This window comes from Haliotis cracherodii, unplaced genomic scaffold (genome assembly GCF_022045235.1).
Source record: "Haliotis cracherodii isolate W230 unplaced genomic scaffold, xgHalCrac1.p SCAF_5, whole genome shotgun sequence".
Classification (NCBI taxonomy): Eukaryota; Metazoa; Mollusca; class Gastropoda; order Lepetellida; family Haliotidae; genus Haliotis; species Haliotis cracherodii.
Genome location: NW_027266308.1, coordinates 16,964,029 through 16,976,622, shown reverse-complemented (window position 1 = coordinate 16,976,622; position 12,594 = coordinate 16,964,029). Strand labels below are relative to the sequence as shown.

General features: G+C 37.9%; 2 protein-coding genes across 3 annotated transcripts in view; one reads left to right on the top strand and one right to left on the bottom strand.

Moving 5' to 3' along the window:
• Positions 1–12,594, top strand: part of LOC139442441 (GTP-binding protein 2-like) — a 115,037-nt gene that overhangs the window by 15,188 nt on the left and 87,255 nt on the right. Inside the window, exon 1 of one of the 2 annotated variants that reach the window (XM_071223252.1) lies at positions 467–500. The exons of the other annotated variant lie outside the window; for it this stretch is intronic. The gene's annotated coding sequence lies outside the window, so the exon portion shown is untranslated. Of the gene's footprint in view, positions 1–466; positions 501–12,594 lie in introns of those variants that run through there. 2 annotated transcript variants of the gene reach the window in all.
• On the bottom strand, positions 34–5,921 carry LOC139442439 (uncharacterized). Its single transcript, XM_071223249.1, has 9 exons — positions 5,462–5,921; positions 4,788–4,968; positions 4,361–4,489; positions 3,837–3,965; positions 3,021–3,223; positions 1,877–2,682; positions 1,322–1,514; positions 1,037–1,165; positions 34–857 (listed from the first exon to the last, which is right to left on the bottom strand). Exons 1-9 carry the CDS (start codon positions 5,919–5,921, stop codon positions 34–36), a joined length of 3,054 nt encoding a protein of 1,017 aa, XP_071079350.1.

The window sequence follows — 12,594 nt, the reverse complement described above, 5'->3', positions numbered from 1 at the left end:
CAATTTGAAAGAACAAACCATCTGTTGCTTGGTTTAGTCCTTGTTGAGAAAGAGGACTAATTTCGGAATGACATCGTCAAGGGTTTTCTTTACATCTGTCACACGTGGCTGTCCCTCAGAGTTTTTACATGTAAAAGTATTGCAAAGACCATCTTCTCCATCACGCTGAAAAATTTTGCGCAGGTCCCCCGGATTCAGTCCTGATCCGGCAATTTTCTCGGCAATTGACATTTTCATGACACCTTGGGCTAAGAGAGAATGGAGTGTTTTGATATGTTTGGCCTTTTCTTTGTTGAAGAGAAGAAGATTGTGGACTGCTGATGGTGGGAAACTGAACCTAGCAAGTTCCTGAATTTTCATCTTTGTGTGAGATACAAGCTTACCAAGGACCTTTACATCTTCTATGGCATTGTGTGCTTCATATGATGAGTGCAAAAAGGTCTTGGCTAATTCTTCTTGCTTGTATGACGATTGTCCAGGAAAGGCCTTCTTGAAGACAGGTAGGCTATCAATAAGACCTGATACACAGTTGAAAAATTGTGCTTCACACTGGATGTTGATCAATGCAGATGAAAATACAGGAAAATCAAATCTTCTTCCATTGTGCGCTACAAGGAATACATTGGGAAACCCACTGAGCCATTTACAAAACTTGTCAACTGCAAACTGAACAGTTTCAGGCTGAACTTGTTTCCCATTGACCGTCATTGTACCACTATTATTAACTATGTTACCAGTAACCTGTTGAGCTGTAGTTGAGATTGGTACTTTTGGAAGTACATAGGTTGAGAATCCCTTTCCTGTTTCCATATCTGAAGCTGCAATCTGTGTGATATGTGGCATTTTTCCTCCACGTACTGAAAAAAAGTTCAAGCTTTAAAATCCAAGTACATACAATATGATATATAAGTACATGTATCACTTGATGCTTATTTAGGTGATGCTTTACTAATCACAGACCTATTGGCACAACAAATAAAAAATGTGTAACCATTCAAAAAGTTCATTCAAAGATGAATAATCAATTCAAACTTACTTAGGTCTGTTGTCTCCAAGTCAAATGTAATAACCGTAGCTTCTTTGCCAGCTGATACAGTCGCGAATTTCCCACGAGGTACTGCTTCAGGTAACTGCTCAACATCTACATTAGTGGTATGCCCAATACCTGTGAAATGAAATAAGTACTGTAATAAAACGTAAAACTTTTCCATTTGGTACTTGTTTTTTATTTATATTTATTTGCAATCAGAGGAAGTCGGCAAAAATAAAGTTTAAACAAGCGTTTTGTTAGTTTTCTTTGTTTAATGAAAATGAAACTTACCTGACTCATAAGTGGTCCCTTCTAACACTTCATTGGCTCCCTGTGCGATTACACGTTCCTGCTTCAGGGTAACACATCTTCTTTTTGTTGAGGGTAATTGGGATTTTAGTTGTACACGTTTTCTGCGCTTCATTTGCTTAGCAGCATATTTTACAGAAAATGTCCCGGGAGAAATTCCTGCTGCCATGTTGACCTGAAAAAGAAGGATGAGTTGCTGACACAGCCTGAACAAAATAGTATGCTGTTGTTCTGTTTCTGACTATCTTTTACTTAGGAGCCTTTTATTAATTTCTTTTTACAATATAAATGAATACTTTATAAAAAATATTTTTGTAACATGTATTTCATTGAAAAATACAAAACAAACTTACAACACTGGAACTGTAACCCTGCTTTGAAAGTCTACAAATACAAAAAACAGGAAAAACCAACATTAATTCAAAAACATTTAAAATAAACATGAAAAAGCATGCATCAAAAGAAAACAAAAGCAAAGTTGAATCACATTTTTGCAAAACAAACAACAATTAAAAGCAGTTTCTGTTGAATATATACCTCAGACACATAGCTTCGTCCTTCATTAATAAAGGCTGTTGTTGCTGCAACACGAAAGTCCAGGGACTCTGAATTTCCATAATGCAAAGATTTTGGTGCCCTCAATGTGACTTCGCGATTTGCATGTTCGCACTGTTGACTGGAGCCTAAATCAGCATATTGTTCAGCATTAGCAATAACTGGCTTGAACAGTTTTTTCAGCTTTGACTGTAGTTCATCATCTTTGAGAGCTGCTTTGTAGGGTAAACTTTTATGAGTATACTTCTCATTTGATGATGTACGTCTGAAGCCACAGAATCTGGGAAAACATAAACTGTGATCTCCAAATTGATGAGGAATCAACGCTTTGAGATTTTTCTCCAGTCCTTCCTTGTTCCCTTGGTTTTTGGCGAATGCATATTTGAGACATTTCTGAATGTGCATAATCACACTCCTACTGAGCTTTTTTCCTTGCAAGGCATATAAGCTTTTCCCTATGTTTTTCACGACGTGATTTCTATCAAACCGTTTTTTCATGGTAATGTTCAAGTCTGATTTGATATGAGCAATCATAGTATTATCACCGTCTCCTTCCAGGTAATCAACAGGAGTTCCACCCTCAGAAAGCTCCTTGATGCCTTGAACCCCACTTTTACATTCCATTAACCGAGCACTACCGAAGTGATTTAGGACACATCTGTGCTTTCGGATTGGTAGTCCAGGTCTATTCCTCATCCACCACTTGCATGTGCCGCATGTTCGGTGACCCACTAGTGCTTTAACTACCTTCTTTCCATATTTGGCCTTGCTCATGAAGAACGTGTGTGCTAAAAATAAAGTTAAAAAGTTTGGTTGCATGTTTAAAATATAATTACTGAGGCACATGTATGTCAGTATATTTTTAGGCAAACAGAATCATCATAATAAAGTTGAGGGTGGGCCTCGTTGGCCCAGTGGACTAAGGTGCTACAATGGAACATATAGTCTTTCTCCTCATTTTTCTACCTTTATGGGAAGGTCCGCCACAGTACCTACTGAAAGTCACATGGGTTCTACCGTTTCTCCATCACTCATCACTGGCCACTGTCATATAGGTGAAATATTCCAAAATGTTGTGTAAAGTAATAATAACAAAATAATGCCTCAAATTTCTTAATATACTTACATGTAAGACTGTCAAATCCCCTTTTATGCCAGGCAGTATCAAGTGCACAAGACATTCCACTTCTGGTCTTGCATGGAAATCTTGATGCAAGTCTCAGACGCTTCTTAGATGTTAAGATCTTCTTGCCGGGTTGTTTGTGTGGGGCCTGAGGAATTTCTTTTATTTTGGCAACAAGGCTGGCTAGATTTGATGGAGTGTTTACACTGAAACACATAAAAAGAAAACTTTGATACACATCAATAAATGTTCATGTCTGGCATACCAATACAAAAGTATGAATCAAATACAGCATGTACATTTTAAAAGTTAAATCCTTTCATAGCTAAAGCTAATAAGGTCTGTGAGTGAGTGAGTATGGTTTTACGCTGCTTTTAGCAATATTCCAGCAATATCATGGCGGGGGACACCAGAAATGGGCTTCACACATTGTACCCATGTCGGAAATCGAACCCGGGTTTTCGGCATGACGAGCGAACGCTTTAACCACTAGGCTACCCGACCGCCCCTAATAAGGTCTGTGATTATACCCAGTTTCCTTGGTGCTCTTAGGATAAGGTCCCCCCACCTGGATGTTACACCAGTGAACCATTGCAGGTTAACCTACAGTCGAAGTCGATGGCTATATACAGCTGGCTGGGCTGAGACAATGCAGATAAAGTGACTTGTCTAAGGACACAACAAGCAAAGTGGGTTTGCTAGGATTCGAACCGGCAACATTTTGATTGTGTGCCTAGTTGGTTAAACTCTCAATCATGCACTTGGCTACATGATCAAATAAAACTATTGTTTGTGCTGAATTTTTTTCAAAATTCTCACCTGTTTGAAGATGAGACTGGTGGACTTTCAATATTCGATGCTTGAGGAGTCTGGTCAGAATGTCCACTTTCATCACCAGAACTAGCATCAACTACTGGTACAGTAGAGGAGTAGGATGACATCAATAATCTGAAAAATTAAAAATAAATTATAAATTATTTTCATGTATTGTCAAAATGTTTGTTTGAGATCAGTTATTGTTTAACTTCTGTGGTGGAGGAATTTAACTGTATAACTTTTTAGCTGCAAACACATTTTACTAATGCAAAGAACCAACCCGAATTAATATTGGTTCTTTTATGTGCTAAAACAATTTCACTCATGGAACCACTTATTCTACAGTCCCATCTGATTGATTGATCTTCCATGTCCCACTGAAATACTGAACCTATGGAAAAGTGTCTTGTTGTTTCTAAATGATATACAATAGTTGCATATACATTGTACAATGGAATATTTTCAAAATAATCTTATTTCCATCTGGACATATCTCCCACTATTCAACACAAGCTATACATGTACACACTAAAAATATATAGAAAAGAATAAATCTAATTTCAGGAGGTGCGTCTGGTAGAGGACAAACTCCTAAATCTTCGATCACCTCCCCCATGATCTTTGCAGCTTGTCGACTCTCCTCTTCTGCAATGTCTCTGTACCAAAGAAATAAACCTGATGGGTTAAAGGCAGACCAAGAGCAACAAAGTGAAAGAGGAATTCCAAATTCAAATTGTGTTTTTTTTAATATCCGACGCCAATATGAGATGATATTCTTTGTTTATATTTGACGATTTCCACAATATCTACACACTCAGTTGTCATTAAACAATGAATTCATTTGATTCAGAGTATCCACCATGTTTATTGTATCCTTGTGTTATTAACAATTGGTTTGAACACAAATAACTAGTTTCATAAACAAACATTGCTATGACATTGTATAGAACTTACTCCATCTCCATTCTAAATGAATCATTTGCAGCCTGTTGAGTCGACTTTTTGGCAACAGCTTCAACATAGCCTCCAGCCCTCCGTTCCATGCTTTTTAAACTTCTCTGGTTGATGGGTTTGATATTTAATGTTGAAAGGAGATTATTCATCCTGTCTGGTCCCCCAACGCTATCGATCATAGCTGTAAATAAATATTAGCCACAATATAATTATATGAATGTATATATTATTGTTTTAGGAATGAGGGAGGGATGTGTGCCTGTTCATATAGTTGTCAGTAAAAATTCAAAGTTAAATCAATACTTTTTATAAATCGGGCATAGCTACCGTGCCGGGTCTGGGAGCAATACTGCCTTAAATTTCATCCCCCCACCCCCAAGACACAAGGACAACTGTCACAAGCGTTCAATGTCTGACCCTTTTCCCATGTTGAAGCATACTGGAAAAAAGCTTACTATACTTACTTACCTTTTGTTGAGAAAATAAGACAACATTGCAAACATAAGACATTAATAAAACATATGATATCATCGTGACATGAACAATAAGAAAGGCATGACACTGAAATATCTGATCGAAAACAGGACGATATTTGTGCTGTACATCCTCGAAATGCCAAAACTTTATGATAGCATTTTATTGGTCATTAAATGTAAAACAAAAATAAAATTTACCTGTTCCAAGCTTTGTGTTGATAACAAAACATGGCATCCCTGACTTCCCCTTCTTCTCCCTGTGTGTCTTCCCGTATGGAACCATGTTTATTTGCCCACATTCCGCGTTTTGACATTTCACGTACAAATAGCCGCTAAGTCCTTTCCTCATCTCACCGACAATATTCCCATACGTTAATGGAATAGGGCCCAATTTGCAGTACTTGCAAGCGACGAGATTTGAGAGAAGTTCCCCGAGCTCGACGATCCTCCGCCCTTCTTTCCATCCATCTCTGCTTGCGTATTTGCCGAGTTTGACGTTTCGAAAAAGTGGACAGTCGTCGTCCTTGCAAGGATCACCGTAGCAAACATGACAAGCTGGGTAGTTGTGGTCGATGAGCACGTTCGATTTTAATATTTTGGTGTGATTACCGGTCTTTTTCTTTTTGAATCGACCACAGCTATCTCTGTCAGCCGCCATGATTGTTTACAATAAGGGGCATAACTCTTACTCGGTATTACATCACCCGAACATTGCCGATGTTGGAAACATCGGCAAAAGTCATAGTTTTCACCGGAAGTGTCCCATTATACAGGGAATACCTTAAATACTTATCTTTTCCAATCAGTGTTGTTCCTGTGTCCACGATTTATTTTTTGAGTGATTTTGATAACTTATTTGGGTGTTCTTTAACTTCTTTTGAGTAGTATATAATATGTGCGTGTCGGGTTTACTCGGATCATATCCTTCCACTAATTTATTATTAGCCTTAGAATACCTTTTCGCTACAATCGATATACCACCTCTTAATCCTTTCTCAATAAACAAGTGCATATCGTAATCTGTGAGTAGTTTTAGTTCTACGCCGGTCTTCTTCAACAATGCATCCCACGATAGTCCGGGACTGGAATAGTACCATGCCGGGTCCAAGCCGTATTGTTTTAAACATGTCTTTCTAAGATTTCGAATATATCGGCGAGTAACAGTACATCGGTTTTTAAGTACAGATCGTGATAATCACCTAAATTCTTACAACCTAATTTATCCCAGACCGTCAGAGCGTGTTCATAATTGGCATCGGTTATTTTAGATTCTGTTAAGTTACTATAGAATGATTCAAGGGGTGGTAATTTAGTTTCGTCGAATCTAGACCAATCATCCCTATATTCGTAAGGATATACACCTTTTCTCAACAACAAATAATGCGTTAACCTATCGGTATATTGATTTGTTATCGCAAAGTCATCGGGATTACTCGCATTAGCTAAATTGTCCAGGGAAGATTACAGAAACTGCACGGAGTCTATGAATCTAAGCCCATTACTTTGCTTTATTCTGGCTTTCCCATCCTTGTCCGTATAATGTATAGTTTTAGTCAACGAGAATGATATGTATTTTTCCAATGCACATTTAGCCACCGTCGGTCTTTGAGATAGCTTGCATAATGAGATGTGAATCGTATCCTCTAAGGTTATGAAACACAACGGGGATGGGTACTGTTTGCATGGTTTGAGAATTCATTTTTAGTTTCAAGTTACACTTGTTATGAGTGGCTCCCCGATAATTACCCGTGACGTGGCAATGATCTCTTACGGAATCCCCATTCAGGGGTTTATTACAAACATGACAACTCGTTGACCTCTTATAGGCCCTCCAATTATCCCTCGTCATACACATGAGTTTCTTACGCGATAAATTTTCCCTGATTATTTTCTCTTCATTTTGTAGATATTCTAGGAACTTTCCCGCTGCATCGGGACCTCTGTAAATCAGGGGCGGGTTTGTTTTCCCATCATACCTTACAACTATATATCCAAACCCACAAGGAATATGTTCTTGAGTTTTGTAAGTAAAACTACTATCTTGATTATTATCTTGATTATTTTCTATAGGTTTGATAAGCGCTTTGAAGTCGGCGTAAATTACGTACGGTACTGGCATTTGATTACAATAATGTTCAAATTTTAATATATTTTACCTCTTTAGGCATATCGATCCTGATAGCATTCTGTCCAACACCTCTACAGTCTTCTTTATGCGCTTCCAATAGATCTTGTCTGCTGTACCCGTGCAGGCATCTTTCACAGAAATATTTCTTTCCCTTATATTTTGTTTGATCGTATAATAGCCTGTTTAAACTCTTTATCCATGTATAATGATATTTTCCGTCTTTTTCGATTAGAAATGAATTGATTCAGGGAATATGTTCCGGAGCGGAGCTTATCCTGTGTACAACAATTCCTTTAGAAGAATGTCCGAAAACATTTATAGCAAAATTATTTTGCTTTTCCACCTTATCAATTTGTGAGATTGGTGTTGGTTCGTCTATACCATCGAAGTTGAGTCCATCGTTTTGAGGATAGGTAGAAGGTCTATTTGCAATTTTAGAATCTACGGGGAACAATGCAGATCTTATCATCATTCTTAAACAGTCATCGGATTTATTTTTTACATCAATTATGGCTTTTTTCTTCTTATAATACGAGGGTAAATCTATATAAGATCCACCTTTGAAAGGCATATAATTTGCTATATCTAAATATAAACTATTGATTTTAACCACACCCCAACCCGAACCTCTATTAGTCCAGCGTTCTAAAGTTTCCTCTGAATTGATGTATCTAATGATGCGTTTATAGTATCGGATTCGGTTATAACTTCTTGATTGCTTTTGAAATATGGTTCCGTATATTCAGTGCTATCGTCTGTGTTACTTTTACTCAATGACATTTTAATCGTCAGCTGGTATTTTATACTTTGTAAATCATCTAACTCCTCGTTAATTTTACTCCATATGATGGGCTTAACATCATTAACAACCATGTTGGAATTAATATCCATCTTCCAACCTCTTAGATATTTACCAACGCCGGCGGATGTGGGTACAAATTTTAATTCTTGTTGTTGATTATCTTGTTGTTTTTTATCAACATCATTTTGTTGTTTATTATCTAGTAAAGCAATCAATTCAGCTTTTCTCATTCGAGAATAACCTCTCAGCTGGGGTTTGTTGTATTCCAAACCGAGTAAATCGATCAATTTAGCTTTCCTCATTCGAGAATATCCATGTAGACCACGTTGTTTTGCCATAGCCTTCAACTCTCTGACAAAAACCATTGTGACCATGGTATATACAAAATGATTCATTTGTCTAAATGGTTATTTTTCATATATAAATACGTATTCTCCCCAACCTATTCCTCTCATTGATGTAATCTCTCTTCCTAGCAAAAATAATCTGCTTCCTGATCATATCAGCACCGTGACTCTTACATAAACTGTAACTACATTTGACTCCAATCCCACATACAGAACAAACGTAATTTTTAAAACCCTTTCTGATGTTATAAGCGTGGGTACCACAGTAAATACCAAGGGATGGCTTCTGACATGGAATCGATTTCCCCATGAGTGTATATTTGCACAGATTCATGGTTACACACATATCGTATCATTTGTCTAAAAGGTTAATCACATCTCCACTGGTGAGTTATTGATTAGCAGCCAGAGTGACTCGCTCGCCCGCCCTAACTAGGTCATGGTTTATGCGTAGTAATTGTATAGTTGAAAATTGCAACAACTGATAACCCCAATATTATGAATATGACCTCGCGTTTTTTTGTTCCTCTGACGGTGTATAAAACTGACTTATTGTTGGTTTTGGCATAGGGTCAAGTTTTTTCCCATAAACAAGGAAGTATTCGTGCATGGCAGATTCAACATCCTTAAACATTTGAATTGAATGTCCCTGTCTACGCAGTTCTTGATGAATAAAATCTTATCTCTCTATTCTCCGTCTGGTCCATTGTGACTGGGCTGCTTCGAGTTGTTCTAATGCTTTATTATGTCTTTTCTGCTCCAACCTCTCATACTAGAAAATAAAAAATTACTCCCCGAAAAAGCTAGAGCATTAACAATAGCTCCATTGACCATCATCGCAATTGATGCCATGTTTATATGAATATAAAATATTCAAATGTTCAATAATATAAAATATTCAAATGTTTAATTACTTCATTATGTCTTCCGGGATAAGCCCTTGTTTGATGAGCATATCTTTTGTTGCCATAGCCAATCCAATATCGAGAATCATCATACCAATATCATAACCATTAAAATCTAGCTTGGGTGGTGTGGCTTTAGTAATCATTTTAGCTATACGGGCATATCCAATGGCCAAGCCGCTGAGCACCGCTGAATGATACGTTGTGTTTACCAACATTTTGCCGTCTGTAACTGGAGTAGTCATGCTTCTTATAGCATTATATGAGGACTAACCTCTAATTGAACTTCTTTTGACATCGGGGGTGACGTTTTCTCTTCTCCGGTCTTATAAAAGAACCATACAGCCGCTATAGCAACAACTCCTACTAGTGCCCAAGTTTTAATCTGATCAATATTTGAATTATTCATTCGTTTCGCTTTCCGCGCCAGCCCGCCCATCCTACCAGCCGCGATTTTTTCAGGGTTCTTCCTCGTCACTCTGGCTTCCTCATTCACACGTTGTGCAATCGGGGTTATTATTTCCTCGTTCACAATCTGTTGTGTTTCTGCAATCTGTTGTGGTGTCACTTGAGTCTCAATTATTATTAAGTGGGGATGTATGTTTAAATTGACAATACCTAGCCGTTACTAAAGCGGTGGTGAGTGGAGCTAAGAACATTCGGTATCTATGATAAAACACACAGCTTACTGAGCTTATAGCGTGTTCGATGAATGGGTCTTTCTCGCGAGATTCGCATAAATACATGTGATGTTCTACCGGGATAGGAAGAAACGTACTAGCTATGATTGTGTATACCGTATATCGCTGTGTATAAGGCGACCCCACGTATAAGACGACCCCCCTGTACACGCCTTAAAAATCAACCCAAAATCCTATTCTCCGTGTATAAGGCGACCTGGAATGAAACACATCACAAGTCTGACTGATATATCGGTAGAAGATTTAACGTGCTCTTGCCGACTGTAGCGTATTTCGAACACGGACATCACAAATTAGTTAGTTAGTTACTTTGGAGATTTAATAGGCGCTTTCCGACTGATGCGTATTTCGCACACATCACAAGTGCACACACAAACCTTATATATGCAATAAAAATATGTTTATCTTGCGTTGGTTTTTTTCTACAATGATAGGTCGCGTGTGTAACTCCGGCACACGTCGCCATTTTGTGTTTACACGGTACGACACCAAATTGGTGCCCGTAAAAAAAAATTCATTTATGAAGTAATAACATATAAGAGACAATGGTGAGTAATTTAATCGCCAATTAACTATGTTGTAACTAACTAGGCTTATGTTTGCTTCACATTCAGCGTGTTTATTCCACAATCACTTGTCCACACCGTCTCCAACACTTGTTAATACAACTGTAAAAACAGCGGGAATTGATTTCAGCTTCACCGGTTATCACATGTTAGGTCACATGTGCAATATGCAAATGATTACCGGTACTTCCGTCTCTCTACTCACGGATGTTGATTGTTTTACCGTGTCAGCTGGTTTGACAATCTGCATCGAGGAGAGGGTCATTTCAACTTTATTTGCAGAAATTATTAAACTTTATTCAAGGAAAAGAGATACAAATCATGTTTATGTATGGAAATAGTTATTTGAACAGTTATTTAGGACGAAATGCGAAGTTTTATTGTCAAATGCTGGGCTGGCTATCAGACGCCGGTTGACATCGCCAGTGGAAAAAAATGTGAGATCTTCGACTCCGTGTATAAGACGACCCCCCTTCTTAGCCCCCTCATTTTTGGTACGAAAAACTCGCCTTATACACAGCGATATACGGTAGTTGTAATATAGCCGACCCTATCATTTTAGTCATGGTAGCTCCCAGTCTAGACTCGTAATGCGCGTACAGTTTTTTAATTTCTTCGGCGGTCATGTTATCAATTTTTTCGATGGCCAATTTTCTCCCAAATATTGGGAACATTTTCCACCGGCTACCAAAGGCCGCAAGTCTTTCTCTATGTTTATCTAAAGATTTATCTACATGTTGATCAGGCTCATCTTTGAGCATTTGTTCGATGAGTTCGTTGCATTCCATAATGTAATACCTAAGGAGATATTTAAGTCTAACAAAATATAATATGGCATATCATATACATCCTGTAATAATATACTGTTGCGAAAGAATGAGGATTTAAAACCACATTATGTCATATTAACCGCTAATGTTAAATTTATCGCATTTTTGCTATAATTTTGCTATCTTTGTGCTATATTTGCTATAATTTTGCCATTTTTGCTACATTTTGCTATAATTTTGCTACATTTTGCTATAATTTTGCTATAATTTGCTAAGCAATTGCATAAGAAGCTGGTTGATCGGTTTTTAATACGAGTTTACATTGCTTTGTTGCTGCTAACAGTTTTCTGTCTTTATCTCGTTCGAGCTTGGTATAAGTAACATCATTTTCGCATAGACATTCCTCGAATGAATCTCGGTCTTTGCAATGAAACAAGGCAACCCATTTGGTCTGCTCTCTGAGATCTTTCAGGACAGAGTTGTATTTTTGAGTAAGTACCCAAACGCTATGCTGAGTATGCTGTCTGGAGAATGCTAAATACAAAAGCATATCTTTCTCTTTGGTGATTTTTTTACTCGCGCTGCAATCGTCTGTTACGAAAAGGGTTGATTCTCCTTTGTATTTTTCGTGACATACTCGTAAACAGTCTTGTAAACCATCGCTCGGATCAACTCTGTGTACCCCGTCGTCATTCATTACCCAATCTCTCGATAGGTATGTTTTATTAACGCTTATACGTTATAGTCGGACACAGAATAAAAATATGGTCGAAAACGTCCCGATAATGACTTTCTAAAATATCTAGAATAAAAGCTGTTTTTCCACAACCCGTTTGCCCGCATATGATAGCGCAGTGTGGTTCTTTAGGTAAAAGATTATCAATAGATTGCTTGCACGAATTGTCCATTCTGTATATTAAGTTGCGCATCCATAATCATGTACAAATATATGTTTAATTTACCAGCCGATTCCTGGAGCTTCGTTATCTGTATAGTGACACCCTCGCTGGCATTTTCTATTCTCCGCCCACTGCTGTGTAGTTGGTCATCGTCCGTGGTTCGCATGTCGAGCCATAGTGCGTACTTCGTGGTGAGGTATTCACCCATCGATA

Coding starts and splice junctions, on each gene's coding strand:
- LOC139442439 (XM_071223249.1), bottom strand. CDS start 5,921: ATGGCGGCTGACAGAGATAGCTGTGGTCGATTCAAAAAGAAAAAGACC. Junction 4,969..5,461: donor CAACACAAAGCTTGGAACAG/GTAAATTTTATT, acceptor ATTTATTTACAG/CTATGATCGATAGCGTTGGG. Junction 3,966..4,360: donor CTTTTCTATATATTTTTAGT/GTGTACATGTAT, acceptor TTAATTTTTCAG/ATTATTGATGTCATCCTACT.